Genomic DNA, 23,562 nt, shown 5'->3' on the forward strand with positions numbered 1-23,562 from the left:
GGACGTTTGTTTTGCTCTTTGAAGTTTTATTGTTAATTTTTATAAAGTTTGTTTTCTTCTTTCACCATTTGTTAGTTTGGTTTTTTGAATGTGTGTTTGTTATGTTTTATGGACGTTTGTTTCTTTAAATGTTTATTTGTTTGTTTCTTTGAACATCTTTATCTATGATTCTTTGAAAAGTTTGTCAGTTTTGTTCTTTGCACAGGCATTTTTTTAACTAGAGTTAGGTTTGCTCTTTTATTGTTTATTTCAATTTTTGAACCATTTTTCCTTTGAACATTTCTTTGTTTGGGTCTTTAAACTGTAGTTTGTTTTGTTATTTATAATGTTTGTTTGATTTGTAAATTTTTTTCTTTGAAGGTTTCTTTTGTTCTTTGAATGTTTGTTTGTTTCTTTTGTTCTTTGAATGTTTGTTAGCTTTTTCTTTGAACCTTTGTTTTTTTAGGATTTGTTTATATATTTTTTCATTAAGATGTTTGTTTTGCTCTTTGAACGTTTCTTAGTTTCATTCTTGAAATGTTTCTTTTTTAAAGGTTGTTTGTTCTTTCACCATTTGTTAGTTTTGTACTTTAAAGGTTTGTAGTGTTTTTTTTGGATGTTTGTTTCTTTGAATGCTTGTTTGTTTGGTTCTTTGAACATCTGTTTGTATGATTCTTTGAAGTTTAGTTTTTTTTTTTTTAGTGATTATTTGTTTTATTTTCTGAACGTTTGTTAGTTTTGTTCTTTGCACATTTTTTTGTTTTGTTTTTTGTAAATAGAATTAGGTTTGTTCTTTGAATGTTTCCTTTTATTTTTGTAACATTTGTTTGGGTCTTTAAACATTAGTTTGTGTTAATTTGTTTTACATTTGTTTTATTTTCTTTTTTTACATTTGTTAGTTTTGCTCTTTAAAGGTTTCTTTTGTTTTTTTTTTAATGTTTGTTTCTTTTGTTCTTTAAATGTTTGTTTTCTTTAAATGTTTGTTTTGCTCTTTGAACATTTTTGTTTTGTTCTGTTCTTCTTACCCAGTCTGGTTTAGGGTTCCAGTGGCAGACAGAAGATGAGGAGCTGGACAGACGTCTCCTCCTCTCCATCTCTGCCTCAGTGTAGAACACATCCTGAAGAGAGTCATAAGTGTAATCAGCGTCACGTGGACAGCGAGCACTGAACGTGTCTGTGTCTTTTCCTCTGACCTCACTGTCTCTTCCGGAGATGGACTCTGTGTCGCTGGCTCCAGCTTCAGCACTGCCGTGTTCAGGGCTCTGTGGAGATTCAGCCACTGCCACCATAGTGCCATCTTCAGAAACCTGCGACTTCTCTGTCAGCTTATCGATGCCTGAGGACAGTGAGTCTGTTTCAGTTCAAGTGCCACAATACACAATCCCAATGGTCACAATTGTGAACATACCCTTTACTTTTTTTATCTCTAGCAGCTCTAAACGTGTTGTTGATGGCTTTAGGTAAAAAATGAAGCTTTTAATGTAAAAACATATTGTTTTCGAAAATATTTGTCAATGTCACATGACCAGGGGTGCGTTTCCCAAACAACGACGTAACTCGTGGCTGAACTATCATAGTACGACGCATTGTTTGGGAAAAGAACGATGTAGTGACGAGTGTTTCCCAAAACCCGTAGTTTCTCTGTCGCAGATCAATCATTTGAACCACGTTAGTTTTAACGTAAAAAACACCCATAATGATGCTCTAAACGGGGTGGAGTAACAACTTCTTTAGAGAACCCCATAATTTCTTTGTGCAAATTATATTGTTTTACACGCACACACATTTAAAAAAAATCCAAAATTAGTTTTGGGAAAAAAATGCACTCGCTTTGCATATTAATTGAAATATATGTAAATGACGCATATAGAGCCAATGTTTCCTTTACAAATATTATTGAGAATATTACATATCCAATTCTAAAACATAAAATCTCTTACAAAAGCTAACACATATTCTAATCTCATATATAAATCATATAAATAAATAAATAATAAGGCTATTAGGAAATGAAATGTAATATTTAGTATTTATTCAGAAATGAAAAATCTTACTTTAATAAAAATATTAATAATGATGACGATGATTATAATTATAATAATAATTATTATTATTACTATTAAGTAGGATATTGTTTTTTTATTTTTTGAAAAGTCTACTTTTACAATTTGACACATGTAAACCACTGCAGAAATGTTCTAACCAACAGGCCCATGTCATATACAGTACTGATACCTAATAAATAACCTGCTATAAATTAAAAGCAATAACATATGCTGTGTTTTTTGTTTTCACAAGCTTTGGAGATGTAACATAAATTCCGCTTTTAAATAATAGGTCACCTATAGCTTTCGCCATGAGCCACGGCTGTGTTCAAAATGACATCAATGTTTTCAAAGTGCACTGCGAAGGGAGCACAATTGTTAAGAAGATCGCTAAAACTGAACTGTAAAAATACTTTGAAAGCAAATTACACCGAAGAGTGTGCTAAGAGTGATGACTTTAATGCTTTTTTATAATTAAACATTCAAGTTTAAATGTTAGAATGTTCTAAATGAATAGGGCATAGGGGGGATAACTGGGAATAGAACACAACTATGTTTCTAACTACAGCTCCAGGGGTGTAGTTGCAAGCGTACAACTTTGCGACGCAGTTTACGAATGTTTGTTGGAACGATGGATTTGGGAAACGCCAAATCAACAAACTATATTTGTAACAACAGAACTTGCGACCTTAGTTGGCTAGCGATGGTTTTCGGAAATGCACCCCAGGTCATTCACAATTGTGATCAACAGTATAACACATGGTTTGAAAACAATTGAACTGAAATACACTTTGCTGTTTCCAGTGTTAAAATCTAATTTAACCAACATAATATCAAGGTGAAGGGATGACATTCGTGGGGTACCAAGGTGTAAAGAGTAAAATTCATGTACTCAAATTTAGGATTGAACGAGTCAGTTCTAAAATAAGCTATATACAGTTTTAATAATAATAATAATAAAACATTTCACATAATTTTACATTTCATATGGATTAAAGTCTGACATTCATATTTTCAATTATTTTCCTTCAGCTTAGTCTCTATTTCAGAGGTCACAGTGGAATGAACCAACAACTATTCCATTTTATGCAGCGGATGCCCTCCCAGCTGCAACCCAGTACTGGGAAACACCCAAACACGCTCTCATTCACACGCACGCTCATATACAGCAGCCAATTTAGTTTATTCAATTCACCTATAGCGCAAGGGAGAACATGCAAACTCCACATAGAAATGCCCACAGGTCCAGCTGGGACCTTTTTGCTGTGAGGCGACAGTGCTAACCTCTGAGCCAACGTGCCCCCCCTAAAGTCTAACATATTAAAATAAATTTTGTTTAGTGCTTATAGTTATGTATTCCATGGTCTGTTGAAATTCTTGACTGTGATTTGTTGAAAGGTGTGCAACAAAACGGTTTAATCAACAGGTAGTGACTTATTTTGGATCTCATTTCAAAATAAAAGCGCTTCACTCTTTATTACTTCCCTAGTAGTAATCATAGTAACTCAATGACTACCTTCATCTGTGTAATATTGAATACAGATTTTGAGGACACCAGAGAGCAAATGAGGATTAGCCAACTTGCAAATAATCTTTAAAATACTAGCATAGGTAGCTACATGTTAAATGAGCTATTAGATGTTGCTGCGTCATTTACATGAGCACACATGTCATGATCTCTCTCATGCAATCCTTCTCTGTCTCAGTGTGGGGACTAGGAGATCTAACATGTCATAACTGTTGAGAATTCAATTAACTATTACACTGCAAAGATCAAAATTAGCTTTAACTTGCCTTTAAGGAATAAGTTGAATAATCAATGGCTTGCAGTGGGTTTAAAGATGCAGCAGGTGATTGTCTTCAGAAACAATTTTTGTTGTGCTGGTTGAAAATCTCTTCACATTCCAATAGTAAGTAAATGATCTAAATGTGTTTATATGTATTTTTATATTCTGGATAAGCCATAAGACTAAAAATATTTATCTAATTAAATATTGTCAGGCCGATAATTCCCATTATTCTGATAAGTAGCCCAAACTGTCTGTCAGCAAATGTAGATTTGGACTTTTGTGCATCTGTTCATGCATATCTGCCATTAGCTCGTGCACGCCTGCATGCGCGCCACGTGTTCACGAGACAGTCGCTATAAAATCAAATGCTGAAACTTTTTACAATCCTGAATCAATATTGGAGTTAGTTTTGCACACTAGAGGAAGGATGACCCCATGCCTGAAGTATTTCTTTTATACAGGTAATGTTCTGTTTTAAAACTCTTTTAGTCCCCAAAAATGATGTAGATTGTGTTGTTTTGAATGGGTTATATGCACAGAAGAAGTCTGCAGAGAATTTAGGTTAAAATCTGCGGATTTCTGCTGAAATATTTTGGGAGTATTGCAACTAAAACCTTAATATGTGAAATAAAAAATAATATCTTAACTTTATTTAATGTTTAAAATGCAAATCTAATTAGATCCGCTTTATTTGGTAAACAAAGCAAGTCTCTCATATAATAGATCTACTAAAAGACAGAAAATATTACAAACTGCATTGTATATAAATCAGATGAACATTTTCATATTAGTCAATAATATTACTGTAAATAATTTAAAATCTGAATAAATATAGATTTACACACATTTACTAAATTATTAAGTAAATAAACAGAATTAATGATGGGCTAAAAATCTGCGGGAAAATCTGCGCGCGCAGATTCCGTGTGGGCCTACCCATAAGTAATTTCTCACTGTTGAAGTTTCTCAAACTCAAGTACTTGAGATCCACTGTCCTGCAGGGTTTTGGCTCATCCCTAATCTTTGTGTAACATCATTTATGTAACATTATTTTGTAGGTAATCCTGTAGATTTTGGTTAGATTTTTCGGCTGTGTTTAATCAGGGTTAGAGATAATGGTATAGTTCACCAAAAATTTTAAATTCGGTCATCATTTACTCGTCCTCCACTTCCGTTATTTCTTCTCTTGAAAACAAAGGAAGATACACTGAAGAATGCTAGAAAAAAAAAGCCATTGACTTTCATAGCATTTTCGCTCCTACTATGGATATCAATGGCTGCTTGTTTTACAACACTCGTCAGAATATCTTAAGATGAGTAAATGGTCAGGAAATTGCAGTTTTTAGTGGTAAACAGTCCCTTTTTTATTGGTCAATATGTGGTAGGTGAGTGGATTTACCAGGCATGGCCACCAGACTGGCCTTCAGTGTGCCGGGTTCAGCGGGTACAGCGGGTCGGGAACCCTCCATGGACACGGTCTCCTGTGAGCTGGTGCGAGAGATGGCGTCTGGAGATTTCCTCTTCCTCTGGAGGGCCTTCTGAATGGTGGCGGGGTCTGACGGCAGGTTCGCCAGCTGATGGAAGACGTTACGCTTCCGGATGATAGCGTAGACCAAATTGCAGTTACCTGAGCAAAACACAAGCAGAGTTAGAAAGAAGGCTGAAGCTCATTGCAAAAAACGAAGGGAAATTGGTGCCATGAAAGTCTATGCACGCGCAGGCTGATAGGTCACCTAATCTGCTCCTGCGTCAATAACTAAATAGCGCAGGACATTGGCTGCTGTCACCTTGGCAGCCAATGAGTTTGCTCCTCATCAGTTTAAATGCTTAGCGTCATTCTACGCTGTTAAGCTGCGGCATGTTTTCAAAGACCCTCCTACACCCCAGATCCACCTGTGTTCAGATCTGCTATGCAAGGTTACATGTATAATATCAGGGCTCGAAATTGCGACCGTTTTAGTCGCATATGTGGCCGAAATTTTATGTATGTGACCTCAAAATATATTTGGAAGCATTTGTGCGAGTGCATAAAATTGATTTTATGCGACCAGTTTTCACAACAAAATGTTCACCACATGCGCGGAATTAGGAGACATTCACGCATTAGGCATCTTTGCACCTAAAAAGGCCAAACGCAGCGCTCAGGAATGATTTAAAACAGTTTTCATGTCAAGTTGCTGCAGTAAACAAAGCCTACAATGCCTGCCCCGCCTTCAAGCTCTTCTTATTGGTCCACTGCGATAGATCAGAACGCGAGTGGATTGGTTAATATCAGCTGTCAATCACGCTGTTCTGATGACAGAGAGCTACAGCCGTGAACATGTAAAGGTCTGGATACAAGAGAAAGAAAACAACACTGACAGATTTAGTTTTAGAAACCACCTAAAGTTACAGATAATGGCACATCTGATCAGTGATCATGTAATCAGTGTCAATCCAGCATTTACACTTTTCGAAGAGTAGATAAAAGACTTCCAGTGTTTAAAGTCCGCTATGAAAACGACTACAGCCTTCACCGTAAAGCCGGTGGGAAGGAGTTTTCAGGTAACAGTGTTTACCACTGAATCTACACATTTTAAGCACGAGATGTTCTAACATTATTTAATCCTTCATTTAATCGTCATGATGCTGTCAGTCGTGAAACTGACACCGCGTTCATCATCGCTAAAGAGCATGCATTCACTGAGATGGTACTAATATTGCCGCTCACGAAAAGACCGTTAATGCTTTTAAGATGACGTATGCAAATAATAAGTTATATGTCTATATCATCTGTGCAATATCAGACACCACCTGTGAGAACAGCACAGTTATTATTGTTAATTCAGTTCATCTCATTCACGTCAAGCCGTGCGTGCAGGGCTGGTGAGCGCATGCAGATTTGTGTTTATTTGTTAGTTGTGATTAGAGTGTTAATATATAATAGAATCTGTTAATATAAAACATTATAAAAAACGGTGCTCATAATTTTAGGTGGGTGCGACAAAATTTTGTCTGGTGCGCCTAAGTGAGCAGCACCGGTGCTACCAAGAAAAAAGGTTAACTTCGAGCCCTGAATATGTTTGCAGCAGTGTGTTATATTCTTAGAGGGCATGTTATATTCCATAGAGGTATATACTGGCAGTAGCAAGTCTCTGTACTTTCTCTGCCATAATAAGCAACAGCAGCATAGCAGGTCTATACCGCCAAGCCCAAATACATCAACATTACCATATACATATTCATTGCATACTAAATCGAGAGTGTTCATGACAGAAACGCCAACATGGACAAAAATTCCTCCTAAATTAAAAATAAATGACCAGATTTGCTGCTAACTTAAACAATATATTAAGCCAATTACGTGGTAGTTTTTGCAGGATTGCAAGACTTGTACTAAACTGAAGACATCAACTGCTTCAGGAATAGAATCAGGATCAGAATCAGAAAGAGCTTTATTGCCAGGTCGGTTTACATATACTGTACAAGAAATTAGTGTTCATGATAGAAGTTTCTACAGTGCAACAGAATGACAGTGACTGGGCAAAAACACAGATAATAAAATAATAAATAAAATAAAAATATACAATTTGACAAATGTATGTACAGTATATTACTATATACAATATTGTATGTATAGCTATGTTATGTGCATGGAACATTCTTGTATTATAAATAATGTAGGCTATTTACATGCAACAGTTGTTTAAATATTTATATTAGGGCTGCATGACCAATCGGAATATAATCACAATAACGATGTCGCTGCAAATCAAATGCTGCGATTCTCATGCACATCTTGTCAGAAAGGCATGGTTGTGTGAGCTGCAATGCATCTTGATTCAACATGACTGATAAACACACAATTACAGTATGATCACTCAACTGAAGTTCTAAGATTAGTTTGGAGTAAAAAATAAACAGCATTAAATGTGCTAGAGGAGAGCGGGGATGAAAGTAACATTTTTCATGTAACCTAATTTTAAAAGATAATATTTTAGACAAAATTTTGAGTTAGTGGTTACTAACTCAAAAGTGTGCTCTATCAAAGTCAGGTGTCATTTTGTATCAATGTAGAACAACTCCAATGTAATTTCACTTTAAACAAAAGTTGCACATTGGTACTTTTGACCCCATAGGCAGGGACTAAAGTAACACAACAATACTTGCTAGATTTACTGGCTTAATCTTGTTCATTTGAAATATATCTGACTATGACTTTGTTAATGTTAACATATGTTAGGGTTAGTTAGTTTTGCAAAAAAATATTAATCTGCATTTTCATTTTTAATTTCATTCTATCAATTGTTTCAAAAGCAATCAACCAATCAATGCTAAATGTTACAATTTTCTATCATTTTTTTATTTTTATCGTTATTGACAATATGCATTAATATTATAAAACAGGGGTCCAAACTTTTAAACTTAACTTAAGGATGTGTTATTGAACTAAATAACATGTAGATTGATCATTACTGTGACACATGATAAGAGAAACACAACTTGTAATAAGAAAAAAGAACCTCTACAATAATTTTCTTTTTGTTTTGCACTTAAAAACAGAAATTTGGACCTAACTGCAGGACAGGGTCACAAAACCACATGATATTTGGCAGCTCCATCAAGGGGTCCATGCTGAATGTGCTGCTATGCCTGGAAATCAAATGTCAGGGCTTCGGGGAAGAAAAATAAATAAATAAAATGCTTTGTTACTTTTGTCCCACGTTACTTTTGTCCTCTTCTCTATGCTTTAAGGGTATGCTTAAGGATGTAGCAACTGTTAACAGCCGTAACAGCAATAATGGCTGTTATTATCACCGAACAATTTTCTTAATTTCATATTCGTCCAATTCAATCGTCTGTGATTATATACAAGGTTGTGAGTGGCTTGTCAGCGAACTACGACTCTGTGCAGTAAACTCTGCTCCATCTGAAAGCATGTGCTGAAGATTTACAGCTGAACTGGACTTACCGACAAAATGTGATCACAGCTGCCTTTGATTATATGTGTGGCCCTAATCTGTATGCAGCATAAAAGCAGGACTTCCTGAACGATTAGTTAGCATGGCTTCTACCTCCATTCGAGGGGCACTATTGACTCACATAGTATTTATTCCTTACTATGAAAGTCAACTCTAACCATCAACTGCAAAGATACCAACATTTTTCAAAGTGTCTTCTTTTTGTTTATCAAGAGTAAGAAACTCTTACAAGTTTGGAGGGAGATTAAATGATGACTGAAATTTCATTCTGGAAAAGAACGACTCCTTTAAGACAGAAATAAACAAACATCAGATGTGTTTTAGCTCTAATGTTGCAATTTTAAAGGCGCAGTATGCATTACCACCACTAGAAGGTGTGTATTCATAACAGACAAAGGCAACGTTTGATGATGCGGTGACTGAGTGTGGAATCATGGGAGTTGTAGTCTTCATTACATCCTACGACTGAACATTTTTCCAAACATTTGGGATCATGCAAGCACATAAGCCAGCAAAATACATAACACTTTTCTAATGTGTGTTCTTGTGTCTAGCAATCTGATTGAGTCATTACCTATTAAATGTAACTATTTGACACAAAAAACAACTGATTTCTTTAGCATTTCATCTAGTTCTTACCATCAAACTGGTACTGGATGATGTTATTGAAGGCCTCCAGCAAGAAGAAGACCAGATGGTGGTTCTGAGGTGCCGAAAACAGGAACCAGTTGGTGGAGAAAGCCTCCAGGAGATGCAGGAGCTTGTTGGCAGCAACCATGGACAGACTCTTCAGGTAAGGAGACACTAAACAAGGGCACAAAAGATGCAAATCTAGTCCTTCGTGCTCCAAACCAGACATATGAACCATTCTGAGGAGAGATTTTTAAAATTTATATTATCCTGATTGCTCAATTTTAAATAAAGGATCTCTGAGCTTGTTCTCTTTGATGAAAGTGGCCTCGCCCTGGCTGAATAAACCATTTAATCTCTGACCACATGAAAGAAGAAAAAGCGCCACCTCTGTTTTTTTTTTCTGACACAACAACATGTTGAAATCTGAATCCTATAAAGCCCCATGCAAACCTAGGCACTGTTGATCCTCGTCATTAGGCTGCTGCCGGTATCAGTTCTTCTTGTGATTAATTTGCTGGAGCTTTCATCAAGATATATCATAGTATTAATAACCAACAATCAATCAATCATCAAATAATCAACAGTATGTAACACTTTGCAATATAATGCATTAAATCAAAGTAAATAAAAAAGAACTGTATTTTATTAGTTATTAACTCCATTGAATAAAACAATTATGATTTTTTAATGCTTTATTTATATTGCTCTTCAGTGTTTTGACTCTCAGTAGTGATTATTAAACCACACTGAACTGAGCTAAACTGAACTGAGCTTAAACACTGAAAACTGAACTACACTGTTTCAATTTACTATGAATTTTTTTTTAAGCTGCTTTGACACAATCTATATTGTAAAAGCGCTATACAAATAAAGGTGAATTGAATTGAACTTTATTAGGCAATAACTAAGAAAATAACATCACCTAAGATTAATAAATCCTTTTATAGTTTTCATTACATTTAGTTTCAAGTTTCAAAGTTACTTTAGCACATATAAGACAGCCACAAGCTGACTAAAGTGCCTTACAACATCATAAAAACAAGAATTACAAAAGAAGAGATAGAAAAATAATAATAAATAAAAATAGAAACACAGATAAGACATGAAAACATGCTAAATAAAAATCCCAACAGGGCAATAAAAACAAGTAGGTTTTTAAAAGTGACTTAAAATAGTTTAGGATCCATTCTGATCTCCACTGGTATTTACTTTTGTTTATTTAATACATTTTTAACAAATGGATCTGTGTAGATTACAATTTCGGACGCAGCCAAGTTGAAAACCTTTTCAGTTATTGGCTGAATTGTTGTCGTGTAAACATAGCCTAATATAACGCATTACAACCCGCATCAACCATCCCAAAAAGCCAACCAATTACAGAGCTTGAGATATGTGTCGTTGCAACATGTAGTTACATTTTTTGAGAGGTGTGCGTCAGCCTGTACAGAGTTAAATAACAAAGGGCCTATAAATAGTCACCAAATTTTCAATTTCGTAGCCCAGATTCATTTATTCACTCATTCATTTTCCTTCGTTTTAGACTCTGATTTATCAGAGGCCGCTACAGCGGAATCAACCCTAACCCTCACAACAACTATTCCGGCATATGTTTTAGCCACAACCAAGTACTGGGAAACATCCATACACGCTCACATTAATACACACAGTCATACACTACGGCCAATTTTGTTTACCCTATTCACCCATAGCGCATCTCTTTGGGCTTGTGGGGTAAACCGGAGCACCCAGAGGAAACCCACCCGCCAACATGAGAAAAACTCTACACAGAATTGCCAACTGGCCCCGGACTCGAACCAGCGACCTTATTGCTGTGAGGCGACAGTGCTAACCACTGAGCCACCGTGCCGCCCTGTAGTCCAGATCAACATGTGAATATGTTTATGTTTGAAAGCCAATCGCTTATTATGTCTTTAAAGGTCCCATGAAACCAAGATAAAGTTTTTTAGATGTTAGCATCAGTATGTTAGCTTTAAGGATATCGATAAGCTAGTGTGCTCCAAAACTTTGACAAGATGGGGGCTTCACAGTGGTGCAGTGGATAGCATGTTCGCCTCACAGCAAGAAGTTCACTGGTTCGAGCCTCGGCTGGGTAAGTTGGCGTTTCTGTGTGGAGTTTGCATGTTCTCCCCGTGTTGGCGTGGGTTTCCCCCAGTTCAAAGACATGCGGTACAGGTGAACTGGGTAGGCTAAATTGTCCATGGTATATGGTTGTGAATGGGATGTATGGATGTTTTCCAGTGATGGGTCGCGGCTGGAAGGGCATCCGCTGGGTAGGGCATATGCTGGATATCTAGGTGGTTCATTCGGCTGTGGCGACCCCAGATTAATAAAGGGACTAAGCCGAAATAAAATGATCTATAGTATCTGACAAGTCCCGCCCCCTTCAAGACACTTCTCATTTGCTTTTCATTTGATGTGCTTGAACTCAACCACTCTCACTGGCAGAGCTGTGATAAAAACTAAATGCCATTGGCTGTTTTTTTATACATACATAAAGGGGAGTAGCTACTCCATGTACCACCCTGTCTTCATGTTTCATTTGAGATTACGTTGAATTTCAAATAAACTAATTTCAAAGCACTTCATGGGACCTGCTGTGATGAACAACATTGTTTACAATCTGAATATTCTTAAAGGGCACTCTAAAAGTATAATTGTAATAAAAGTAAAGGTATTATTGAAATAATAAATAATTTTTTGATTTTGAAATGACTGCAATATATCAATATTGTGCAGATTTATGACCACGATATATTGAATAACTGAACATAATCATATGTCTACTCACCATTCACCACAATAGTAAGCAGGCAGTCATAGAGAGGCTGTAAACGCTGATGGCCGCTGGTTATTATCTTGTGGAAAACCTTCAGATGTGATGTTAACACCAAAAAAAGTTGTTTTTTAAAAAAGAGCTTCAGTTTCTGTAGTCATTTAGTCATGTGAAGTGTAAAACTCACCACGATGAGCAGGTCTGCGTGTGTGCCCGTGAACACAGGGATGTCCATCGGCACGTGAAGCGAGTAGGGCTTGTTCAGACGCACACCGAAGTTCCTCTCTCCGCTCAGCAAAAGCAGAATGAAGACGCCGATGTGCATGAGGCCGACCCGCGCTGAAGATCAACACACAGAACAGCAACATCCAGAACAAGTCTTTAACATCAGATCTTGAAACACACAGTAGTAAAGCCATATATATGAAGATATGAAAATGCTCATAAAAACTTAATTATGATGTCTTTAGGAAGAAAATGAATTTTATAAGTGGACTTCAGAGAAAGGTATAGTTCAGTCTTAAAGGGATGGTCCTTTTAAAATGGGGAATGTCCATCCAAAACCTTTGTTTATCTTTTAGAGTTTCAGGTCTTAATATGGTCACCATTGGATTCTTGTTGTCATCTGGTGGTCATGTTTGGTACTACATCCATTAAAAAAAACTGAAAGCTCATTTTTTGAGATATCAACTTCAAATTTGGATTACATTTTGTTTAGATCGTTGACTTTGATTTTACAGTTAAACAGGTTTAGCAAACTGCATATTTGATCAAAATAATCTTAAATATTGATTTGTTGTTTTATTTTCATCTTTACTTTTTGTTTTCAATTAATTAACAAACACTGACAAATATTGTCTTTAAACTGAAACAAAATTGAGATCAGTGCACAAAAGCGGACAATTTACAATTAAACCAAGGTTAAAATGCTCATAAAAAATGTATTATGATGTTTTAAGATGAAAAATAACTTTATAAGTAAACCAGAGAAATAAATAAAAAGTGCCATTCTTAAAGGGACGGTCCTCTTAAAAATGGAGAATGTCCATCCAAACACGTGACTTTTATTTATCTTCAAAACGCAAATTATTTTTTGTGAAACCTGAGAGTTTTAGGTCTTAATATGGTCACCGTTGGAGCATTGTTGTAATCTGGTGGTCATGTTTGGTACTGCGACCATAAAAAAACAAACTGAAAGTTCATTTTTTTGAGATATCAACTTCAAATTTGGAATACATTTTGTTTAGATCGTTGACTTTGATTTTACAGTTAAACAGGTTTAGCAAACTGCATATTTGATCAAAATAATCTTAAATATTGATTTGTTGTTTTATTTTCATTTTTTACTTTTTGTTTTCAATTAATTAACAAACACTGACAAATATTGTCTTTAAACTGAAACAAAATTGAGATCAGTGCACAAAAGCGGACAATTTACAATTAAACCAAAGTTAAAATGCTCATAAAAAATTAATTATGATGTTTTAAGATGAAAAATAACTTTATAAGTGAACCAGAGAAATAAATAAAAAGTGCCATTCTTAAAGGGACGGTTGTCTTAAAAATGGAGAATGTCCATCCAAACATGTGACTTTTATTTATCTTCAAAACGCAAATTAATTTTAGTGAAACCTGAGAGTTTTAGGTCTTAATATGGTCACCGTTGGAGCATTGTTGTAATCTGGTGGTCATGTTTGGTACTGCGACCATAAAAAAACTAACTGAATGCTCATTTTTTGAGATATCAACCTTAAATTTGGAATATAATTTGTTTAGATCATTGACTTTGATTTTATGTCAGTTCTTACAGCTAAACAGGTTTAGCAAAACAAATATGAGATCAAGTTAATCTTAAATATTAATTTGTAGTTTTATCTTCATTCATTTTCCTTCGGCTTAGTCCCTTATTTATCAGAGGTCACCACAGCGGAATGAACCGTCAACTATTCCTGAATATGTTTTACACAGCGAATGCCCTTTGGGTTGAACACAAAAGAAGATATTTTGTCCACAGTAGGAAAATCAAATACTATGGAAGTCACTGGTTACAGGTTTTTGACATCTTCAAAATATCCTCTTTTGTCTTTAACAGAATAAAGAAACTCAGATTTGAGTAGAGTAATGTTGTGTTTATTTATACAGTGCATTTATCATGTATGGGGTCTCTCCACACCACCCCCAGTGTGCAGCATCCACTTGGATGATGTGACGGCAGCCACAGGACAACGGCGCCAGTGTGCTCAACACACAAGCTATAGGGGGAGTGGAGAGATGGTGATAGAGCCAATTCAGTGGGAATGATTGGGATGCCATGATAAGGGCCAATGGAGGGAATTTGGCCCCTACTCTTTATAAGAAGTGCCATAGGATTTTTAACGACCACAGAGGGTCAGGACCTCGGTTTAACGTCTCACCCGAAAGACGCCACTTACTGACAGTATGGTGTCCCCTTCACTATACTGAGGCATTAGGACTCACAGGTTGAGCGCCCCCTGCTGGCCTCACTAACACTACTTCCAACAGCAACCTAGTTTTTCCATGTAAATGATGACAGACTTTTTTTTTTTTTTGATGAACGCTCCCTGTAAATAAAATAAATAAAATACTGTGTGATTCAATATATTTATAAAAAAATCTGATGCTTGTTTGAAGGGCTTCATGCAGGATGAATGTGAGTAAATGATAGAACTTTAGATTAATTATTATGCCTTTAAAAATGTTCATATTCAGCACACTCACATTGGTCAGCCCGTGCATCATTCAGATAATAGAGAATAGGCACTAAAATGTCCAACACATCACTGCTCTTCAGCACAAAGAAGAGGAATTTCTGCAACAGAAAAAGATGACGATTATAACTGACAACATTTCTCAAAGTCAGCTGTATTCAAGCATCTAATCTCTTACTTTGTTGAAGTCACAGAGCTTCCAGAAAAGCACGAGCAGTTCCTGGTGAAACTGGATCTTTTTGGTGGAGTTGGGCAGGTATGTTTGAGTGAGAGGGTTGGTCAGCAGACGCGCTAAACCCTTCAGCACAAAGTCGTAATCCTGCAGACACAAGGAGAAAACGCGTGGATACATAGAGAACAATGCGACTGCTTTGTACTTTCTCAATATTTATGAAGACTAAGATTCTCCATACCTCCTCCCTGTGAATTCTGGACAGGTAATTCACGAACAGGTTATTTGGACCTACAGACTACACAAATAAAGAGAAAAAGAGAAGATGTATTTGCATTTATACCGTCTTTAGGCATTTCAGTGGATTTTTGTAGACCTGTACTCTGTCTGTCTGTGTGTGTGTGTGTGTGTGTGTGTGTGTGTATAATAACATGGGTTTTACACAGGTATTGCAAGGAGATGGTGAATTTTGTGGACATTGCTGATGTCCCGGCGACGCAGTGGCGCAGTAGGTAGTGCTGTTGCCTCACAGCAAGAAGGTCGCTGGTTCAAGCTTCGGCTGGGTCAGTTGCCGTTTCTGTGTGGAGTTTGCATGTTCTCCCTGTGTTCGCGTAGGTTTCCTCCGGGTGCTTCGGTTTTCCCCCACAAGTCCAAAGACATGCAGTATAGGTGACTTGGGTAAGATAAATTGTCCATAGTGTATGTGTGTGAATGAGTGTGTATGGATGTTTTCCAGTGATAGGTTGCGGCTGGAAGGGCATCCGTTGCTTAAAACATATGCTGGATAAGTTGGCGGTTCATTCCGCTGTGGCGACCCCAGATTAATAAAGGGACTAAGCCGAAAAAAAAATGAATGAATGAATGAAACATTTACTGAAGCGACTCACTCTGAAGAGATCATTTGAATCAGTGAATCATTTACTGAAGAGACTCACTCAGAATGGACCATTTGAATCAATTAATTGTTAACTACTTCACAGACGTCAGTCCAACTCACAGTTCACAGGGGAATTCCCGGAGTTTTCCGGGAGACAGAACAATATGGGAGATGGCCGGGAAATGGGTCTGAAATACGGGAGACTCCCGGGAAAAACGGAAGTGTTGGCAAGGATGATTTAAAAGGTTAACTGATAAAACTCTGATGCTTCACAAAATAAACCCCAATGTATTGTCTCTGAGAGGGTGACGATTTCTCCCCTTCAAATTAAATTTTTACTCAGCTTCACTCAGAAAATGTAGTGGAGTAAAAATGTAGAAGTAAAAGTAAAAGTTTCCTACAACAAACATATTCACATAGTACAAATACTTAAGATCAGTGTTTGACGGTAGCGTCGCTAAGAGTAGTGAGTGACGCTACTAGCTTAAATACATTTCTCAGTGGTGTGGCAGTAGTGTCACTACTTTCTAGATCAAATAGCTTTTTAGTAGCAAATTGACAGTTTTATTGATCACTAAGATATGATTCAATTGGACTGAAGTTATTTGGACATGCAGCTAAGCTACTTTTGCCAAGTAGCTTTTTAGCTTAGCTTGCTACATTTTCCAAGAGGCAGCTTTTAGTGTTGTTAAGCTACATATTAATTAGAGTAACTAACAGCTTAGCTCACTACATTTTCCAAGTAGCTTGCCCAACACTGCTAAAGATGCGTACTTAAGTACAATAGTGAAGAAAAAAAGGTTATTGTCCACCACTGTGTGTATTTTACAGGCTGTGGTGCTCTTACATCCTGGTCCTCCATGCTGGATGGAGAGGGAGGACGGTACGGCTGTCCGCCTTCGTGCTCCAGGGTCACGATGAGGATCTGCACGGCCTGCTCCACCAGCTGCTCGCGGTAGTCTGAGAAGAGCAGGTGGTTGTAGGGGATCCCGTAGCCCACCGGGTCATATGCACACACCACGTTCAGCAGAGAGGTGAAGAGCGGAAGAGCATGTCTGGAGGTGTGACAGAATGGCAGTGTTTACCACACTTTTACAGTCCTGAAGATCACGTGAGAAATGTTTGCACAACTGAAACTCTATGCAGTGATGTTTAAAGGCACAGTTCATCCAAAAATGAAAGATGTACTCACTATTTACTCACCCTCAAGTGGTTCAAAGCTATTAAGTGTTTCTTTTTTCGGTTGTTGAACACAGAAGAACATATTTAGAAAAATGTAAAACCATTGAATTTTTCAAAAGATCTGCTTTTGTTTAACAGCAGAAAGAAACTCTAACAGATTAGGAACAAGTAAAGGTTGAGTAAATTCTGATGGAGATTTCAAGTTTTGCGTGAACTCGGTCTTAGGAGAACTGCTAGGGTTAATAATCTTATTAATGTCAATCTGGCAACCTGCGCTTGTGTGGACTGCTTTGAACTGGGAGTGCAATACTTAGGTCAACCACTGGGTGTCAAACTTACATACTACACCTTTAAAAAAATTTAGCCGTTAAATAATGGTGCAAATACCAGTAATTTGAAGGGCTCAAACGTTAGTAAATCATATTGTGTGATTTATTTAAATATTATTTATATTTCAGACCATAAAATACCAACAAATGGCCTTATTTAGTAAGGTCACTTTTGAAAGCACTATTCTTCACTGTGCTTGCTTAGTAAATACAGATTACAGATTTGGTGTTTTACACTGGTTGATTGCTTAGTGCTAGTGCAAGCTGTTAGTAAACCTGGACGCACTCAAAAAAATTACTTTAGCTGCTTGTTCAAACTACTCTTTTAAAATGAGTTGAAACAACACAATTCTAATGTTTTTTGGGGGGGACAGCTTATTTTTTTGTGTTCAGTTCACTTAAATTTATCCAAATTATTAAGATTACAACCTGAAGGAGGTGGAACCCAGCATTTTTGACAGTGTACACTCAAAAAACAAAAGATTTTTGGTACTTGTTCAAGCTACTTATATAAAACGAGCTGAAACAACACAATTCTTGAGATTTGTTTGGGCACAACTTAATTGTTTCATGTTCAATCCACTTATATTTGTTAATTTAATTGATTTGTGTAGGGACAACATGAATGAATTTAGTAGAACCCTGCATTTCTTTTTTACAGTGCAGTGTGCTTAATGGGATGCTTTCTAAATCATTATTAGCTGAAGTTTTTACATATTTACTAGGCTGTTCTGTGCGTTTTTGTGTGCTGGTGCTAAGCAGTTGCTAGGATGTCTGGCTAGCTGTTTGCTAGACACTTTCTTACAAGCCCAAATCTAAAGATCCCACACTTAAGTTCACACACTAGGGTTTAACAGTCAGGATTAGGGGCTGGACTTTGTCAACAGCACTAGTAAGACGGCGGGTGTTTAAGCGGGGAGTGTCTCGTTTGTCTTTTGTGAGTTGTCTGGAGCCGGACCTGTTTTCAGTGGAGCAGAAGAAAGTGACCCAGGGGTTGAGGATAGTGTTGTCTGATGTCGGCGGCAGGTACATGGCTTCTGAGAAACAGGTGAGCAGCAGCCTCAACAGCTCAGACCTGCAAACACACACACATTAAACACATACACACCATTTGTTTGCACTAATCTGCTTTTTATGCAGCTGATTTGGATCTCGGTTTAAGTGGAAAAACAGGTCTGGCCTTTCAGATGTCTTGTGTGGTTATTGATTAAAAGGCCACGGTGGAAACTCAAACAAAACACACGTGCGTGGCTCTCACCGGTTGAGGTCATGGATGTAGTTGAGCGGTGGAGACTGAGCAAAACCCACACCGGCCTCCCAGATGTACTCACAGCTATCCAGAGACTGCATGTCTTCAACCGAGTCCTGGACACAACACACAAATTAAATCACACACTGAATTCAGCAAAAATCTGACTATGCACAAAATTTTATTATTGACAAATTATTAAAGTGAAAATTCTGCAATCATTTACTCATTTTCCACTAGTTTCAAACCTGTTTTGAGTTTCTTCTGTTGAACATAAAGAAAGATTGTGTGTTTTTGTTCTTAATATTGGTGGCAATGGCTGCTTTTTCCAATGCTCTTCAGTATATCTTGCTTTGAGTTCAACAGAAGAAAGACATTTATATAAGTTTGAATCCACTTGAGTGTCAAATGTTGATTTTTTAGTGAACTGTTCCTTTAATAAAGCTTGAAAAAAGCTGAATACATTTATAATAAAACATTTATATTATACAGTTATTTGATCCTATCTGATGTGATTTTAAACCCGATCAATGAATGTTCAGCCAGAAGTGGTAATAAAATTTGTAATGACTTTTTTCAAAGTGATTTTAAAACTTATTTTAAGCATCTGAAGGCAAAACAAGGTTCGCAAAAGCTGGAAATAGATTTCATTTGAATCATACATGTACACATATAAATGTAAATTGACATGTCATATTCTTTGGGCCCTATCATACACACGGTGCAATAAGGCACAGGGTGCGTACGGCGCAATTTGTTGCAATTTTCAGACCAGCGCTACAGTAATATTGATGTTTTGCACCATGTTGTTTAAATAGCAAATCTATTTGTGCGACTTTGTGGACTCATGGGTGTTACGGTCTAAAAAGGAGGTGTGTTAAGACGCATTGTTGGTGAGTTGCTATTTCGAGAAACTGAAATAGATCACGTCATCGACCAACTAAAAGCTGAAAGTCCAGTGCAGAGCGTGTTAGTTATGCGCCTGTGCAGGTCTAAACGCTTACACATTGCTTAATACACACAGGATGTACAGCAATACACAAATATCTTTCCATATGAAAAGAAAACAATGGATTAAAATGTTTTTCTACATAAATATAAAACCCACTGCCTCCATGCCTTCTTCACCTCAGGGTTTTTTTTCAGTTTATTCATGACAATTTTCATTTGCATAATGTTATTATTATTAGCAGTTTTGTTTATTATATGCATATTTATATTTAATTAAAACTAGTTTAGATTTGTTCACCTGTCGGAGACGTATTCATCACCATATGGAGCATAAGAACAGGACGTGTGTTTGGATATAACTCAGTTGTTTGACCACACTTCATTATTATTGTTCATTTATTCATTTGCTGGAAATTAAAAATGAATTTAGAAATATTTTTGAAAGAAATCTTTGCGCTTAACAAACTAAATTAAATATGTAGGCTAATGGATGTCTTCAGTGGAGAGCTTACAAACCCGTTTCCTTACTCCACGAAAGTAAAGGAGTAAAGTAAAGAGTAAAAGTAAACTGAAAAGAAAGTAAAGAGGCTGAATGGAGGAGACTTGTTCTTTATCCTCGCGCTGCAGATGATCTGTTCAACCGTTTTCTCGCTAGTGAAGTGTTCAGTTTTTCCACTTATCAATGCCATGTAATTGCATTGTAATTTACTTGTCCGCCATGTAGATAGCAAATGCGCCATGGTGCAACGCAACTGAGTCTTAAAGGGAATGGAAGATCAGACTCTGATTGGTTTAATGCACGTTATGCTCAAAACACATCCATAAGTCATTAAGAGAATAAGCTCAACCCTGTTAGACCATGCGCCAGGGTGCAGACAGTATTTTTCTGTCCTTAAACAGTAAAAGTGGATTTGGACATGGCCTTAATGCTTTTGCACCACATGCTTTAGACTTTGCACCTAGATCATTAAAATAGAGGTTTTTTTAGATAGAGCTTGTTTTTTAACATGGTGAAGCTGTCAAACTGATGTCAACGGAGACAGGCCGCCACTCCAAATGTGGAAGGTCAGACTTTTATTAAATATTACCAAAACAAACCGTTTCATTTAACACAAATGAATTGTTCACCTAAAGAACATCAGTAGCTATGTTTCCATCCACCTTTTGGATATGCACAAAAAAAATGGTTAACGGAAACACCAAGATGCGTATAAATTTTGAAAATGCGCAAAAAAACATACGCCTAACTGAGAAGGATAAACTTTTTATTCGATAAGAAAAGATGCACATAAACTACGATGGAAACACTATTACTGAACAAATTCCAGTATGTGCATTAAAGGGCACCTAGATTACCCCTTTTTCTGACTTAAGATAAGTCGTTTGTGTCCCCAGAATTTATCTGTAAAGTTTCAGCTCAAAACACCCATCAGATTATTTATTATAGCTTTCTGAAGTTTCTGTTTTATAGCTGGTAAAAGCTTGTTGCTGTTATTTTGTGCTGGGTCTTTAAGGCTAGTCCTCCCCGCCCACCGTTCCCACGTGCCTGTCAGCAATCGCCGCCCTCGGCTGCCTCAGGAAGCAGATCTCATGTAGCGTTTGTGAGAAATTACTTTAGTAAGAACTTTAACAATGAGTATTTGATGCATTTGTTGTGGAGTTGCAATGATGAGTCACACACAATGTCGTTACAAAGTTCACGCACACACACACAGTGCACACACACACACACACACAGACAGCGTGCGCATTTAGCTTTGATAAATCTGATTTAACATCCACAATCCGGGATTGAAGCATCTTCTTTTATAATTGTTCTGACACGCGGCTGTGCTGATGAAGTAAATCGCTGTAATTCCTTACACACATGCACTGTTTTAAAACATTTTAAACTTGTGAAACTCACTCTTGGTCACATTTGATGATGATTGATGATCCTAGCAAACTGAGCAGACCTTTTATTCCCGGTTGCTTTGTGCACATCCTGTCTTGTTGATATGAATATATGCGTTATGAAGGAGACATGTTAATCCGCAGCTGTCAATCAATATTGGTGGGCGGGGGGACCACACTTCTACGTCAAGTTGCGGTCGGTCTGAAAACCGCTCCAATTGGTCTACCATATTTATGGGTGTGTTTATATCACCCCAATATGATGGTCTATACACTATACCTACACATATGTCTGTCCAAAAAGCTTGAAAAGTAGATTTTTCACCATAGGTGCCCTTTAAAAAAAGGTCATGTGATTTTTTTTTTATAAGAGATCATGTGATGATTAAAATGTGTGTGAATGGATGTACAAGCAGGTTGAGCACACTGTAAAACATCTGAAATGTTGTTTTGGTCCTTCTGAAAGGCTGTAACCGTTTCAGTATTAGTGTTATTATATTAATAATGACCTTCAGAACTGTCAAGAACGTCTTTGCTCAGGCGCAAGTCATTTATTAAATGAAGACATGATCCACGCAGCTTCTCCTACTGCAGCAAATTTCATTTTTATTGTTGATGTTTGGCACCAGTTAACCAGGAAGTGACGATTTTGGTCTTGTTTGAAAACGCTGCTTTATTCACACATATTTTATGCGATATTCCAGTTTTGGCAATAAATTTAATTCACATTTTTGGATAGAAACATAGCTAGTGTGGGCTTGCGAAATAAAGGCAGTACATTTTGATTCCACACAGATTTTACATCTGCATCAATTGAATCAAAGGCAGCTTCTGTTTCAACAGAACCATCAGAATACATTTATTTTATAGAAGAGCCTGAAAAGATAATTAGTGTGACAACTGTGGAAAATCTGCAAATCTGTCTAAATGCGAGAGCCTTTCCTAATCGGTGTGCCCAATTTCACTGAAACGCTCTCTGATCAGCCAGTCAAAACACAGGATAACCAGAAAGCCAAACACTGCAGGCTTCATTAAACGTGGCATTACATGGAATTAAATGATTGTGAGAATGTATTCCAAATGTGAATAATGATAATAACAATATCATCAAGGAATCCCCCAAGCTTGATTGTGATGTTTAAAGGGCGCAGTATAAATGTAATGCTAAACTCACGGGTCTTCCTCTCTTGTGGCTGTGAACAGTGAAGTCTGGACAGAAGAGCAGGTCAGCCAGAGCCAGCAGGAGAGACTCGGCCAGCGGACGCGCACCTTCATCATCATCCTCCATTTCATCCATCTACACACAAGAACACACAAAATAATCACTACAAGTCATCACTGTATTTGAACTTTAACTGTAATTATTAATAAGATTTAATAATGATAATTTTGGGAATAGGACCACAATGGAAATAAGTTTTGTTTTTAAAATGCTTTTGTGTATATCCTTGATGAATTAATATTCATCTTATTTTGATTAAAAAAAAGGAAAGAAAGAACTTTAAATCTATAATCTATGACTATAATATGCTTTTTTATTATGATATTGGCTGTTTTAAAAAGGGGAGGAGCTACACTGTGCACCACCCTCTGTTTATATTTCAGTTGAGATTACATCAGGCCCGGATTGGCTAATCGGGAGGACCGGGAGAATTCCCGGTGGGCCGGTCCATTTTTTTGGCCGCGAGGGCCGGTGTCCTTAGCTGCTTGCACTCCCAGCAGTCGCACCTTTTCCATTTATTTATTTATTTGACCATAGCCTCACTCTTTTTATTCATTATTTTCCCGCAGCTCCGCTCTTTTTATTTATTTTCTCGCAGCCCCGTGAGCAAAATGCAGCCTGCAGGTCAGGATGTAACTATCATTCGACCCCAAACAGCGGCACCTTAGTGAAAAATAATTCGAATAATTAATATTAATTAATATTACACCTGCTCAATGAAAATCTGATGATTCACTACAATAATAAATCTAACAT

General features: G+C 36.9%; 1 protein-coding gene across 1 annotated transcript in view; it reads right to left on the minus strand.

Annotated features, from left to right (window-relative positions):
* The window catches only part of hid1a (HID1 domain containing a), a 38,658-nt gene that overhangs the window by 7,558 nt on the left and 7,538 nt on the right, over positions 1-23,562 (minus strand). Inside the window, exons 4-16 of the mRNA XM_056454280.1 lie at positions 22,759-22,881; positions 18,750-18,856; positions 18,450-18,566; positions 16,828-17,035; positions 15,345-15,401; positions 15,110-15,250; positions 14,942-15,032; positions 12,390-12,541; positions 12,218-12,296; positions 9,415-9,579; positions 5,214-5,441; positions 1,173-1,315; positions 1,005-1,097 (exon numbers count right to left, since the gene is read on the minus strand). Of these exons, the coding sequence (XP_056310255.1) occupies positions 1,005-1,097; positions 1,173-1,315; positions 5,214-5,441; positions 9,415-9,579; positions 12,218-12,296; positions 12,390-12,541; positions 14,942-15,032; positions 15,110-15,250; positions 15,345-15,401; positions 16,828-17,035; positions 18,450-18,566; positions 18,750-18,856; positions 22,759-22,881 (1,704 nt within the window). The remainder of the gene's footprint in view (positions 1-1,004; positions 1,098-1,172; positions 1,316-5,213; positions 5,442-9,414; positions 9,580-12,217; positions 12,297-12,389; positions 12,542-14,941; positions 15,033-15,109; positions 15,251-15,344; positions 15,402-16,827; positions 17,036-18,449; positions 18,567-18,749; positions 18,857-22,758; positions 22,882-23,562) is intronic.

The sequence above is a fragment of the Danio aesculapii genome, chromosome 3 (assembly GCF_903798145.1).
Source record: "Danio aesculapii chromosome 3, fDanAes4.1, whole genome shotgun sequence".
NCBI lineage: Eukaryota > Metazoa > Chordata > Actinopteri > Cypriniformes > Danionidae > Danio > Danio aesculapii.